At 48.0% G+C, this 13,372-nt stretch overlaps 1 protein-coding gene across 3 annotated transcripts in view; it reads left to right on the forward strand.

The window, feature by feature from the left end:
• si:ch211-45c16.2 (mitogen-activated protein kinase kinase kinase 13) overlaps window positions 1-13,372 on the forward strand; it is a 146,656-nt gene that overhangs the window by 124,099 nt on the left and 9,185 nt on the right. For all 3 annotated transcript variants that reach the window (XM_048534823.2, XM_048534824.2, XM_048534822.1), the window contains exons 10-12: window positions 72-209; window positions 1,098-1,761; window positions 11,716-11,786. In XM_048534823.2, the coding sequence (XP_048390780.1) occupies window positions 72-209; window positions 1,098-1,761; window positions 11,716-11,786 (873 nt within the window). The remainder of the gene's footprint in view (window positions 1-71; window positions 210-1,097; window positions 1,762-11,715; window positions 11,787-13,372) is intronic.

Here is a 13,372-nt window from a genome sequence, read left to right on the forward strand (position 1 = left end):
GAGCATGGCCTTGCAAAGATCTACCTCCTCTCCCCTTCCCGGAGGCCTAAGCAGTTCTTGTTGTGTTGCAGGCGTGAACAAGCTGTGGAGAAGAAATACCCTGGGTCATACAAGCGACATCTGGTCAGGCCGATCATTCGCACCAACGCTGTCGAGAAACTGATCAAAAAGAAAGCCTCAAGTCACAAACCTGGATCCCAAGGCAAGCGGTAGGTATCGGCTCACAACCTGGTGGCAGACATAACAACCCTCAGTGTAGTCAGAAAACAGAGGGGATGTGATGTAATCCACTAGGCTCAGCACCGAGTGATAAGATGGGAAACTCTGTCACTGGATACAAAGGAAATAGTGGAAGGAAAGTCTTCAGCTGCACTTTAAACCTTGCCAATTTCCCTGTGGGTGAATGGACCATGTAGTATCTTACCCAAAGGCAGAACAAGTCACCACTGCTGAGGGAAGGCAGAGCTTGTCAGTTGTCCACACTCACGGTCTCATCACCGTCACGAAACGGGAGCCTATCATTGACGGTTTGGGGAGTCCATCAGTGACACGAGGCAGGGGGAACAGTCAGCTCAGCGACGCTCTTGACCTACTATCACATTACGTCCACATCCTCGGGTGGACGTAGAGTGGCAGCTTCCCCCTCTTGCCCACAGTGGGGTTGTCCGGGCTAACGGCGGCAGCTCGTGGTCCCCTCGTGAAATTATGACGCACACAGCCCCACCCTCACCCGTCCGGCCAGTCATGCACCTCACCACGTGACCGCAGTCGCCTTTACCTTTTCGTGACCTTTTGGCACATTTTCAACAATGCTAAATGCATAGACGCGGATTATCTGCTTTCGGTGCATTTACAAAAAACAAATCCCTCCACTCCGCCTCTGATGTCCATTTCAATTTAGTGTTTTGTTTCTAAGCTTTTTTTTTGTTCCCATATGTAAGACTTTGTGTACAATATCCAGAAATGGTAACTAGCCTACGGTATGTTTGGTTGGTGGGTGGAGGAGAGGAGAGTGTCTCCTTGTGCTGATTGAGTACCGGTCGATGTTGTTCGCTGCCTGTTTTAACGCGCTGGCTGCTTTCCTTTGTCTCCCACAGGCCTGACCTCCTGAAGTCGGACGGCATTGTGCCCAGCGCGGAGGTTGTCGGCCCGTCGCACTCACCCGTCTCGGGCAGCCCCAAGATGTCCACGCCGCCGGGGAAGGCAAGGTACCGCGCCAAACCCAGGCACCGGCGCGGCAACAGTAAAGGCAGCCACCACGAGTTCGCGGGGGGGATCCCGCGGGGGGCCGCTCCGACTCCGGCCCCGGCCCCAGCTCCGGAGGAGTGCGCCCTGCACAGGCTGGGCGACGCTGCCAACTGCGCCCACAACCTCAAGTACTTCGGCCCGGCGGCGGCGCTGAGAAGCCCTCACACCGGCTGCCAGCCGTGCAAGGTGGCCGGCTCCAGCCCCGACCTCATCCCCACCACGAGCTGCCGGAGGGGCTCGGGCGGCACCGCCTGCCAGGCCTGCCGGGGGCCTAAGGCCGAGACAAGAGCGCGGAGAGCGCCCAGCAGGTGCGAGGTGGGCCCGGCGGGCGGCCCGGGCCTCCCTCCGTCGCTGGCCCAGCCTGCTGAGGCCCGGCAAGTGAGTGGCAGACTTCAGGAGAGCGGCGGGCCCACGGAGGAGAAGCGCGGCTGCAAAACAGCATCTTCCTTGGGTGCCCCTCAGCAACTCACCCCACCCACACTACCTCGCAAGATGGGAGCCCTCAGAAAGGAGGTAAGTCAGCAGCCAGTCCTCCTCCTGGACACCACCCCCAGGCCTCCTACCCTCCCTCGACCTCTTCATCTCCAACTGCCGTCGAGACATGAACCGCCTCAACCTCTCCACCCCTCTCACCCACTCCAACCTCTCCCCCGCAGAACGGGCAGCACTCCGCTCCCTCCGCTCCAACCCCAACCTCACCATCAAACCCGCAAACAAGGGTGGCGCAGTGGTAGTATGGCGCACTGACCTCTACATCGCCGAGGCCAGACGCCAACTCTCCGACACCACCTCCCACCGCCTCTTCGATCATGACCCCACACCCGAGCACCAAACCATCATCTCCAACGCCATTCACGACCTCATCACCTCAGGGGACCTCCCACCCACAGCCTCCAACCTCATTGTTCCCCAACCCCGCACGGCCCGTTTCTATCTCCTTCCCAAAATCCACAAACCTGCCGGCCCTGGTCGACCCATCGTCTCAGCCTGCTCCTGCCCCACCGAACTCATCTCCACCTATCTGGACTCCATTTTCTCCCCTTTGGTCCAGGAACTCCCCACCTACGTCTGTGACACCACCCACGCCCTCCACCTCCTCCAGGACTTCCAATTCCCTGGCCTCCAACACCTCATCTTCACCATGGACGTCCAGTCCCTATACACCTGCATTCCGCATGCAGATGGCCTCAAGGCCCTCCGCTTCTTCCTGTCCCGCAGGCCTGACCAGTCCCCCTCCACCGACATCCTTATCCGCCTAACTGAACTCATCCTCACCCTCAACAACTTCTCTTTTGGCTCCTCCCACTTCCTACAGACCAAGGGGGTGGCCATGGGCACCCGCATGGGCCCCAGCTATGCCTGCCTCTTTGTAGGTTACGTGGAACAGTCCCTCCTCCGCACCTACACAGGCCCCAAACCCCACCTCTTCCTCCGGTACATTGATGACTGTATCGGCGCCGCCTCTTGCTCCCCAGAGGAGCTCGAACAGTTCATCCACTTCACCAACACCTTCCACCCCAACCTTCAGTTCACCTGGGCCATCTCCAGCACATCCCTCACCTTCCTGGACCTCTCAGTCTCCATCTCAGGCAACCAGCTTGTAACTGATGTCCATTTCAAGCCCACCGACTCCCACAGCTACCTAGAATACACCTCCTCCCACCCACCCTCCTGCAAAAATTCCATCCCCTATTCCCAATTCCTCCGCCTCTGCCGCATCTGCTCCCATGATAAGACATTCCACTCCTGCACATTCCAGATGTCCAAGTTCTTCAAGGACCGCAACTTTCCCCCCACAGTGATCGAGAACGCCCTTGACCGCGTCTCCCATATTTCCTGCAACACATCCCTCACACCCCGCCCCCACCACAACCGCCCAAAGAGGACCCCCTCGTTCTCACACACCACCCTACCAACCTCCGGATACAACGCATCATCCTCCGACACTTCCGCCATTTACAATCCGACCCCACCACCCAAGACATTTTTCCATCCCCACCCCTGTCTGCTTTCCGGAGAGACCACTCTCTCCGTGACTCTCTTGTTCACTCCACACTGCCCTCCAACCCCCACACCCGGCACCTTCCCCTGCAACCGCAGGAAATGCTACACTTGCCCCCACACCTCCTCCCTCACCCCTATCCCAGGCCCCAAGATGACATTCCACATTAAGCAGAGGTTCACCTGCACTTCTGCCAATGTGGTATACTGCATCCACTGTACCCGGTGCGGCTTCCTCTACATTGGGGAAACCAAGCGGAGGCTTGGAGACCACTTTGCAGAACACCTCCACTCAGTTCGCAACAAACAACTGCACCTCCCAGTCGCAAACCATTTCCACTCCCCCTCCCATTCTTTAGATGACATGTCCATTATGGGCCTCCTGCAGTGCCACAATGATGCCACCCAAAGGTTGCAGGAACAGCAACTCATATTCTGCCTGGGAACCCTGCAGCCTAATGGTATCAATGTGGACTTCACCAGTTTCAAAATCTCCCCTTCCCCTACTGCATACCTAAACCAGCCCAGTTCGTCCCCTCCCCCCACTGCACCACACAACCAGCCCAGCTCTTCCCCCCCCCCCCCACCCACTGCATCCCAAAACCAGTCCAACCTGTCTCTGCCTCCCTAACCGGTTCTTCCTCTCACCCATCCCTTCCTCCCACCCCAAGCTGCACCCCCATCTACCTACTAACCTCATCCCACCTCCTTGGCCTGTCCGTCTTCCCTGGACTGACCTATCCCCTCTCTACCTCCCCACCTATACTCTCTCCACCTATCTTCTTTACTCCCCATCTTCGGTCCAACTCCCCCTCTCTCCCTATTTATTCCAGTTCCCTCTCCCCATCCCCCTCTCTGATGAAGGGTCTAGGCCCGAAACGTCAGCTTTTGTGCTCCTGAGATGCTGCTTGGCCTGCTGTGTTCATCCAGCCTCACATTTTATTAGCCAGTCCAAGTTGCTTTGTTCTTATTTTAATGAGTAACCGCCGCCAGTTTTTTTTTAAAAAAACACCACATTGAGTATTTACAAACATGCGTAATGCAGACATCAAAGGCGGGGGATTAGGGAAAGCAGGAAGGTACTAAATCAAATGCATTTAGAAAATAAAGCACCATATACCCCCTGGTGCCCACCTCTTAAGACGTGGAGAACATTAATGCACACCATGTTCTCCATCTTCAGAAATGCCTGGGCATGAACATAAAAAGAATAGATTTTGTCATGTAAGTATCAGGGCATTTCCCCTCCAGCACCTCCTGGGAAGGAGGGATAGAGTGTGGGTCTTTATTAAGTTGGTGTTGTATATCATGCATCCTCAACATTTGTCCAAGATAAGTGAATTATCTTACTGTTTGCATGTGCACCAGGATGCACATCCCAGTTGAAGGAGTTAACCTGCCATTACCTGTGCTTTTTGAAGGTATGATACAGTAAAATGAGCAATTCTAGGAACTGAAGATACTGACCATACTACAGCTCCTGTCTGACACGCACACGATGTGACAAAACAACATGTCTGATTGCAGCAACATGGATACGACCCTGAGATAGAGATAAGTGGATGCAAGTAGGGGGTTATTGTGCTTGGTCAGTGGGAAGGGTGGAGCAGACAGGTGAGTAAGATGATGCAGAAGTTGGCGGAGGAGAGACTTTGAAGCTGTTGAAGTCATTCTTCAGGCCATTGGGCTCTAAGCTCCCAAGGTGAAATATGAGGTGGTGTTCTTCCAGTTTATGTTTGGCCGCACTCTGACAGTGGAGGAGGCCAAGGATAGACCTGTCACCAGGAGTTAAAGTGGATGGCAACCTGTAGGTCAGGCTAGTTGGTGATCGCAGAGTGCAGATGTTCTGCAGTCCGGTTCCTGGGTCTGCGTTTGGTCTCCCCGATATAGCGGGGACCACCTAGGGAGCAATGGATACAGTAAATGAGGTTAGATGAAGTGCAGGCAAATCTCTGCCGAATTTGGAAGGATTGTTTGGTGCCTTGGATGGAGGGGAGATATGCGGACAGGTATAACACCACCTGTGGTTCAGGAAAAGGTTGGTGGGGAGTGTGGAGTTGACAAGGGAGTCGCCGCGTGAACGGTCTCTGCGGAAAGTGGACAGCGTGGTGAGGGAATTATCTTTTCAATGGTGGGGTCTGATTGTAGGTGGTAGAAATGTCAGAGGATGATGAGGTTGGTGGGGTGGTATATGAGGACTCTGTCCTTGTTGGGGGGCAGAGGATCTGAGGGCAAAAGCATGGGAAATGGGGACATCCCTTAATAGCAGAAGGGAAAACCTAAGGTCTATGAAACACAAGGACATCTGGGAAGACCTAGAGTAGAATGCCTCATCCCAGGGGCAGATGTGGCCGTGGAATTAAAAGAATAGGATAGAATTCTTGCAGGAGGGTGGTGTAGTCAAGGTAATTGTGGGAGTCACTGGATTTGAAGTGGATGTTGGTGGTAATTTGGTTACTGGAAATGGAGACAGAGATCTTCAGAAAGGGGAGGGAGGTGTCAGAAGTGTTCCAGGTGAATTTGAGGGCATGGGGGTACGTGTTAGTGAAGTTGAACTGTTTGAGCTCCTTGCGGGAGCATGAGGCAGCACCATTAGTCATCAATGTAGCAGAGAAAGAGGTGGAGGATAGTACCAGTGCAGTTGAAGAGGGACTGTTCCACAAATCCTCCAGAGAAGCAGGCATACCTCCGGGGGTGGGAGCATGCAGGTGCCCATATCCACCCCTTTTTGTTTGTAGGAAGTGGGAGGAGTCAAAAGAAAAGTAGTTGAGGATGAGGTCAAGTGAAGAAGTATGTCAGTGAAGGGGACTGGGTGGGCCTACAGGAGAGAAGTAAGCGGAGAGTTTTTACGTCATCCTTGTGTAGGGCACCAGGGAATTGAAAGTTTTGGAAAAATTGGAGGGTGTGGCTTGTCCCGATCTTAGATGGGGAGTTCCTGGACCAAAGGGGAAAGAACTGAGTCAAGGTCGGAGGTGAGCTTGGTGGGGTAGGAGCAGGCAGAGACAATGAGTTCATTGGGGTAGTCTGGTTTATAGATCTTGGGTAAGAGATAGAAATGGGTGCCTTGGGTATCCAGGGTGTCAATTTCGTGGTTTGCAGGTGATGTGAAACTTGGAAGTGCAGCTCAAGTTGAGGAGGACAGTCGTAGGCTGCAGAGAACGTTTTATTTTTGCATCCGGTCAGGGACATGACAAGCAGAGAGGTGTAAACGGATTCATTTTAGAAGCATGAAAATAAGTAATTTGGAAGTGAGCGGAAAGACTGTTGAAAAGTACAGAATCCTTCACTTATAATCAAAGCCTTAGAATACCAAAAATAGCAAGTATTTCTGAAACTTTAGAAACCATTGATTAGGAAGTACTCTTAACTGGAGTATTTTGAGCACCACACTTTGGGAGCATCACTGCCTAAACCCTTGATGTTCCTCAGAGGTGATTGGTCAAAAAAGCAGCAGAGATGAGGGTGTTCAGTGAATATGGAGAGACTGGGCGTGTTCTCACTGGAACAGTGTAAATTTAATAGAGCTGCTTACAGTCACAATGACAGAGTAAATCAGGAAAAAAATGTTCCCCTGTGGCAAGAAGCTAAATTGCTGGAGTGCACATGTTGAGGGGAAGGAGCTAAAAAAAACCAGAGGCAGATGAGAAGATTTTATCATCTCTAACTTTTCTTGAAATCGTGCAGGAAGCGGGCTTTTATGATTTTCAAAAATGGAAGTATTTTTGAGATAATGGAGAGAGCAGATAAGTGGGACCAGTGGTACTGCTCTTTCCAAGGACCAGCAAGAGAACACAGCAGGCTGAAAGGCTCCTACTGTGCAGCAACATTCTGAATTTTGTATGGTTTGTGAATTCTCGCTGAGGAGTATGTCTTATTGATTTTTTTGAGTTTGCCAGTTTATTCCAACAAACCGGTATTGCAATATTCAAAAGTGCTGTCTGTGAACTGTAGGACATTCAAAAATGTATTACAGCAGTGATCTGAAGAAAACGTCAGGAGTTACCAGGGTCCTACTATGTACTGGCCCATCAAAGAACTTCGGGCTGGGAGGGAACTGCTCTGCCAGTCAGTTTGATGGCTGTGTCCTCTGTTTGTACATGACCATTGATACTCTGAACTGGTTTCTATTTGAAAGCCACAACTGAAACTTATTGCAACAAAGGTTTACCAGACAATTTTTTTTTTAACTCACTATTAGGAGGTGGGCATCTCTGATTGGCCAGCACTTTTTGTCTGTCCTTATTTGCCCTTGAGAAGGTGATGGTGAGCTGCCTTCTTGAACTGCTGTAGTCCGTGTACTGTAGGTTGACCCTTTGGGAGGAAATTCCAGGCAGTTGACCCAGTGACTGTTTTGGAACAGTGATATATTTCCAAGTCAGAGTGGTGAGTGGCTTGGAGGGGAACTTGCAGGTGGTAGTGTTCCCATGTGTCTGCTGGTCTGGAGTCATAAAGTCATACAGTGCAGAAACAGATCCTTGGGTGCAACTAGTTCATGCCGACCTAATATCTTAAACTGATCTGATCCCATTTGCCAGCATTTGGCTAATATCCCTCTAAACCCTTTCTATTCATTCATATACCCATCCAGATGCCTTTTGAATGTTGTAATTGTACTGGCCTCCTCTACTACTTCTGGCAGCTTGTTCCGTACATGCACAACACTCTGAAAAAGTTGCCCTTCGCGTCCCTTTTAAATCTCTTCCCTCATTTTAAATCTATGCCCTCTAGTTTTGGATTCCCCAGACTAGGGGATAAAAAGGCCATGGCTATTCACCCTATCCATGCCCCTCATAAATTTATAAGTCTCTATAAGCTCACCCCTCAGCCTCCAACAAGCCAGGAGGAAAAAGCGTCTGCCTTTTCACCCTCTCCCTATTGCTCAAACCCTCCAATCCATCAATTTTGGCAACATCTTTGTAAATCTATTCTGAATCCTTTCAAGTTTCACAACATTTTCCGATAGTAGGAAGACCAGAATTGAATGCAGTATGTCAAAAGTGGCCTCACCAATGTCCTGTACAGCCACAACATGACATCCCAACTGCTATGCTCAGTGCAATGATCAGTCAAGGCAAGCGTGCCTAGTGTCTTCTTCACCACTCAGTCTGTCTATGACTTCATTTTCAAGGAACAATACACCTGCAGCCCTAAGTCCCTTGATTCAGCAACATTTAGCTCCTCACATTTATCTCAATTAAATTCCATCTGTCAATCCTCAGCCCATTGGCTCAACTGTCCTTGGAGTAGATTCCTATGCATCACTAATTCCTGGGTATTTGTTATTCTCTATGTAAACCGCACTGAACTGCTTGACTAGACTTCTACCTGTAACTCACCACCTGCCTTTGTCTTTCTGGATAGTAGTGGTCATGGGTTTGGAAGTAGTGTCTAAAGATGTTTGAATGTTTGCAGTGCATCTTGTAGATAGTACATAATGATGTTACTGACGTCAGTGGCGGAGGGTTTGGATGCTTGTGAATGTGGTGCCAGTCAAGTGGGTTGGACTGCATTGATCCAGACAACTAGGGAGTATTTCATCACATGCCTGACTTTATGCCTTGTAGATGGTAAACAGGCTGTGGGGAGTCAGGAGGTGAGTATCTCCTGCAGTATTCTGAGCCTTTGACCTGTTCTTGTAAGCCCCAGGATGTTGATAGTGTTATCATCGCTGAATTCCGCCACTATTAAATGTTAAGGGTCAGTGGTTAGGTTGCATGTTATTGGAGATCGTGGAGTGAATGTTACTTGCCACTTGTCAGCCCAATCCTGGATATTGTCCATATCTTGTTGAATTTGAACATAGACTGCTTCGTTATCTGAGGAGTCATGAACAGTGCTGAGCCTTATGTAGTCATCAGTGACTTTCCCACCTGACCTTATGTTGGAGGAAAGGTCAATGCTAAAGATGGTTGAGCCTAGGACACTACCCTAACAACTGTGCTGGAGCTGAGATGGCTGACCTCCAACAACCACAACCATCTTAATAAAAACCAAAAAGAACTGCAGATGCTGTAAATTGGGAACAAAAACAAAGTTGCTGGAAAAGCTCAGTAGGTCTGGCAGCATCTGTGAAGGAAAAAACAGAGCTAACTTTTTGGACTTGGTGACCCTTCTCAGAACTGACGGTAACTAGGATGCAACTTCTATTTAGAGCTTTAATGTAGAGGGATAGACAGTTACAGTGTTAGAACATGAGAGAGACAGTTAGATAGTATGGAGCAAAGAGAGAAAGAGTTACGTGCTGCAACGGCTAACATCAGCTAATTTAGAATTAAGTAGAAACTTCCTGGTGTACATCAGTCAGACTAGAAACTTGCTGATGGAGGGATCTGCGTGGAATGTTCTTGTTAAGAGTTCAATATGATTGATTGCTTAAAGTCCTGACTTTGTTAAGCCATTGTTACCCATTAATGTGGCATAACTCATTCAGAAAGTACTGAGTGATTCCTTGGGTGAAGATTCCTCTTTCCCTCTTCTCTTCTTCCCCTCCCCCCCCCTCAACCACCTGACTCATCTCCTCTTACTTTCTTTCTCTCCTGTGTCTGTGTCTGTGTATCACTCAGGAGGGGAAAGTGGTTGATTGTGCAGCAGCTCGGGCTGGGGAGAGGTCAGTATAAGAAGGATAGGCTGCAGCCTGTTTTATTGGATATGGGACCAGAGGTGGCACCTGTGTCAAAGGGGTCCCCTATTTAAGACAGATATGAGGAGGAATTTCTTCTGTCAGAAGATAATGAATCTGTGGAATTCTTTACCACAGAGGGATGTCAAGGCTGGCTCATTAAAAATCTATTGCACCCTTGAATATATTTAATCAGTAAGGGAATTGACGTTATGGGGGGGGGAGGGGTAAAGCAAGAAAGTGGAGTTGAGGGTGATCAGATCAGCCATGATCTCATTAAATGATCGAGCAAGCTGAATGGGCTGAATGGCCTGCTTCTTTTATGGTCTCACAAGATCAAACATACCCTGTCTGAATTAGATAGGAAACCAACACAGTCGCATTTATGTTCCATATTTTGACATACAATGTATCCAGTCACAGTAGGGTCTGGGACAGGGGTGGGGGGATATTAGGGGCCAATAATCAGGGTCTGGGGCATGAAGGGCAACCTGAGCTTGGGTCAGAGGGTAGTGCCCACTGCTCAGGTCAGGGGTTTGGGGCCACTGTGCCTGGGTTAGGGAGCAGAGTTTACTGTGTTGGGGTTGGAGAGGGCCAGGACCGTTGTGCTAATGTCAGGAGCAGAGGTCTTTGCTTAGGCCACTGTGTTCGGGGCAGGGGCCCCAGGCCATCAGTTGCATTGATGCCTATGGTTTCTGTTTCTGCATCTTATGAGACTAACATTATCAAATAAAATCTGAGAGTCCCTGAGAGGGAATTGTCAGTTGTATTTCATTTGAGTTTGGTTTAAGAAGCATTCTGCAGTAGGGTAGAAGTGGGGACACTTGGGGAAAGAATTTTGGAGCTTAGGACCCGGGCAATTTTTGGCTTGGTTGCTTAACTGTGGGACTATACGTGAGAGATGAATTGAAGAATGTGAATTTTAACTGAGACATTGACAGACAGAGGTTCTTGGGAATGTGCAGCACAGAATGACAGATAAACAAGACTTCACACAAGCAGCAGAGTTCACTTTATGGAAAATTGGAGGTCAGCTTGTAATCCATCGGAATGGCCATGTCTCAAGCCAGCAAAAGCACCGGAGTGAGATTAAGCAGCTGCTGACTAGAACTGGACAGACACAACATAAAGTACCTGCCACACTGTCACTTAGTCAAAACTTTACAACACTGCCTGTTCTAACCTGTGGGATCTGTTGTAATTACAAACTGGACTGAGGCTGTCCAAACTATGTCCCTGTTTGTGAAGTAACAGTTTAATATTATACAGTATAACAATTCTATTGCATATGGCTTAAAAAAGACATCTTTGGTTGAAGTTTTCTGTCTCGCACTCATCAGGATGGTTCACAAGAGTACCAATGTATGGGGAAAGCCAGTTTATTCTCTGAGATAGCACCGATGGCTGGCAAGTGGACTGGTTGGTAGAACCATTGCCATGACGAATGAATCAGTTAACAGTGACAATAGACTGCCAAACTTTGTTTGAATTTTAAATTGTCAATTTTAAACTGGGCAGGTTGACTGTGACTGGTCACAGCATTTTCCTGAGAAAATAACCAATGAATGGCTGTCATCTATTTTGTTGAGTTGAGACAGATGCAATGTGTGTACATGTTCTTGCTGTCTACAAAAATCAGGCCCCTTTGTCTTTGCAGTACATAAATGCACCACCCTGAGAGTTTGAGTGGCAATCCTAAATTGTTTGTCACTGTGAACTTTTGCACGCTTAAGATTATTTAGCAAATGTGGTTGTTGGTTTGAGAGTTTTAGCTGATGTAACTGAAGTAAGCTTGGTATCTTCGATCTATGAGACACAGAGTTACATTGTTTTCTGTTGACCACCAGAATGGAGACGACTCCTCTGAAGAAGAGGAGGGAGAAGTGGACAGTGAAGTTGAGTTTCCACGCAGGCAGAGGTAAGTATTGTCGCCATTCTGCAAAATCCATCCCCACCTCCAAACACACCCCGCCCCCACATCCTTCCAGGTGCTTGGTACCAATGCAGACTGAGGTGTAAGTTTAAGTAATATGACTTGTGAATATCTCTAATCAATAAGTGAAGAATGTGGTGTAAGGGCTGGCTGAAGCCTGGCCTGACAGTGTTCTTGAGTACAAATATAGAATTGTGCAGCAAATAACAAGCCCATTTGGCTCACTGTATCTTTGCCAGCTCATTGAAACTGCTACTTAATTAGCCCATCTCCTTCAGCTCTTCCCTTTTGTGCAAGCTTACTTTTTTTAAATATACTGTCAGTTCCTGCCCTTTCTTCAGCGTCCTAACCTTGTACAGTAAAGCAGCAAGTTTATGTTTCAGGTGCAAGTAGCAACACTAGCATTGATCTCTTTGAGGGTGTCTGCTCCTCAGTGTTATTCAGTTGCTCCAGGCAGATGAAGAAAAATGTCAAAGAAAACAGCTAAAGCAAGCACCGGAGCCTCTGGATTCATTCACTAATTTCAGGACTGATCCTCTACCTCCATTGTATCTTTCTGCACTCTTGCCCTTATCCTTTGTTTTTCTCACTGTCAAATCTCCCAAGTGAGTGTCCACAGCACTTGTGTAGAAAATTCAACTTTGAGTGAAAATGTCACCTCATCTTTTGTCCTAAATGGCCAACTCCTTATTATGAGACTTTGATCCTTATTTCTGGACTCTCAATTCTCCACAATTGTATTACATCCTTGCCTCCTGATCCTGTATAAATCCTTTCATGGCTTCTTAGTGTCCTCCTCATCATTTACTTTCCCACCCTTTTGATTTTTATTGTTAGAAAACTAAATGCAAAGCTCAGTCCCCAATCATCCGAATCATTGACGTACATTGTAAACAACTGAGACCCAAGTATTGATCCCTATGTCATCGCAATAGTTTTATTTTGCCAACCTATTCTTTTCATACTGTCTTTTTCTGCCTAATTAAAAAACTCTCAATCATTGCTAATGTCCCAAAGCCATAGTCCTAATGTTATGTAATAATCAGTTGTTTCAATATACTGTATCCATTGATTCTCTCTTATCCATTATAGTTCCACAGATTTGTCAACCTTGTTTTCCTTTCATTTTGGTTCTACACAAATGCATTGTTGTTTTGAGAGTTTCCTGTTCTCACCTAAGTATTTTCCCTGCTACTGATCTTAACCTAACTGGCGGATATTTTCATATTTTATCAGCCATGATTGAATGGCAGAGAAATGGTTGAATGGCCTAATTCTGTTCCAAGTCTAATGGTCACACCTCTCCTATTTCCTTTCTTGAACAGTGGAGTTGTTTATGCTACCTAAACTGTTTGTGATAATTCCAGATCCTAAAGAATTCTAGAAGATCAAACTAATACATCCATCATCTCTTTAGCAACCCTTTTCAAACCTTAGGGTGTATATACCAAAATACAGGTGTTTGTTGGCTTTTAGTCCCATTTAATATCAATGGAACTAATTATACGCCTATGTTTTTCATTTTCAATAAAGCCTTGATTTGCTGCTACTTCTAGAATATTTTACTGGTG

This window comes from Stegostoma tigrinum, chromosome 7 (genome assembly GCF_030684315.1).
Source record: "Stegostoma tigrinum isolate sSteTig4 chromosome 7, sSteTig4.hap1, whole genome shotgun sequence".
Classification (NCBI taxonomy): Eukaryota; Metazoa; Chordata; class Chondrichthyes; order Orectolobiformes; family Stegostomatidae; genus Stegostoma; species Stegostoma tigrinum.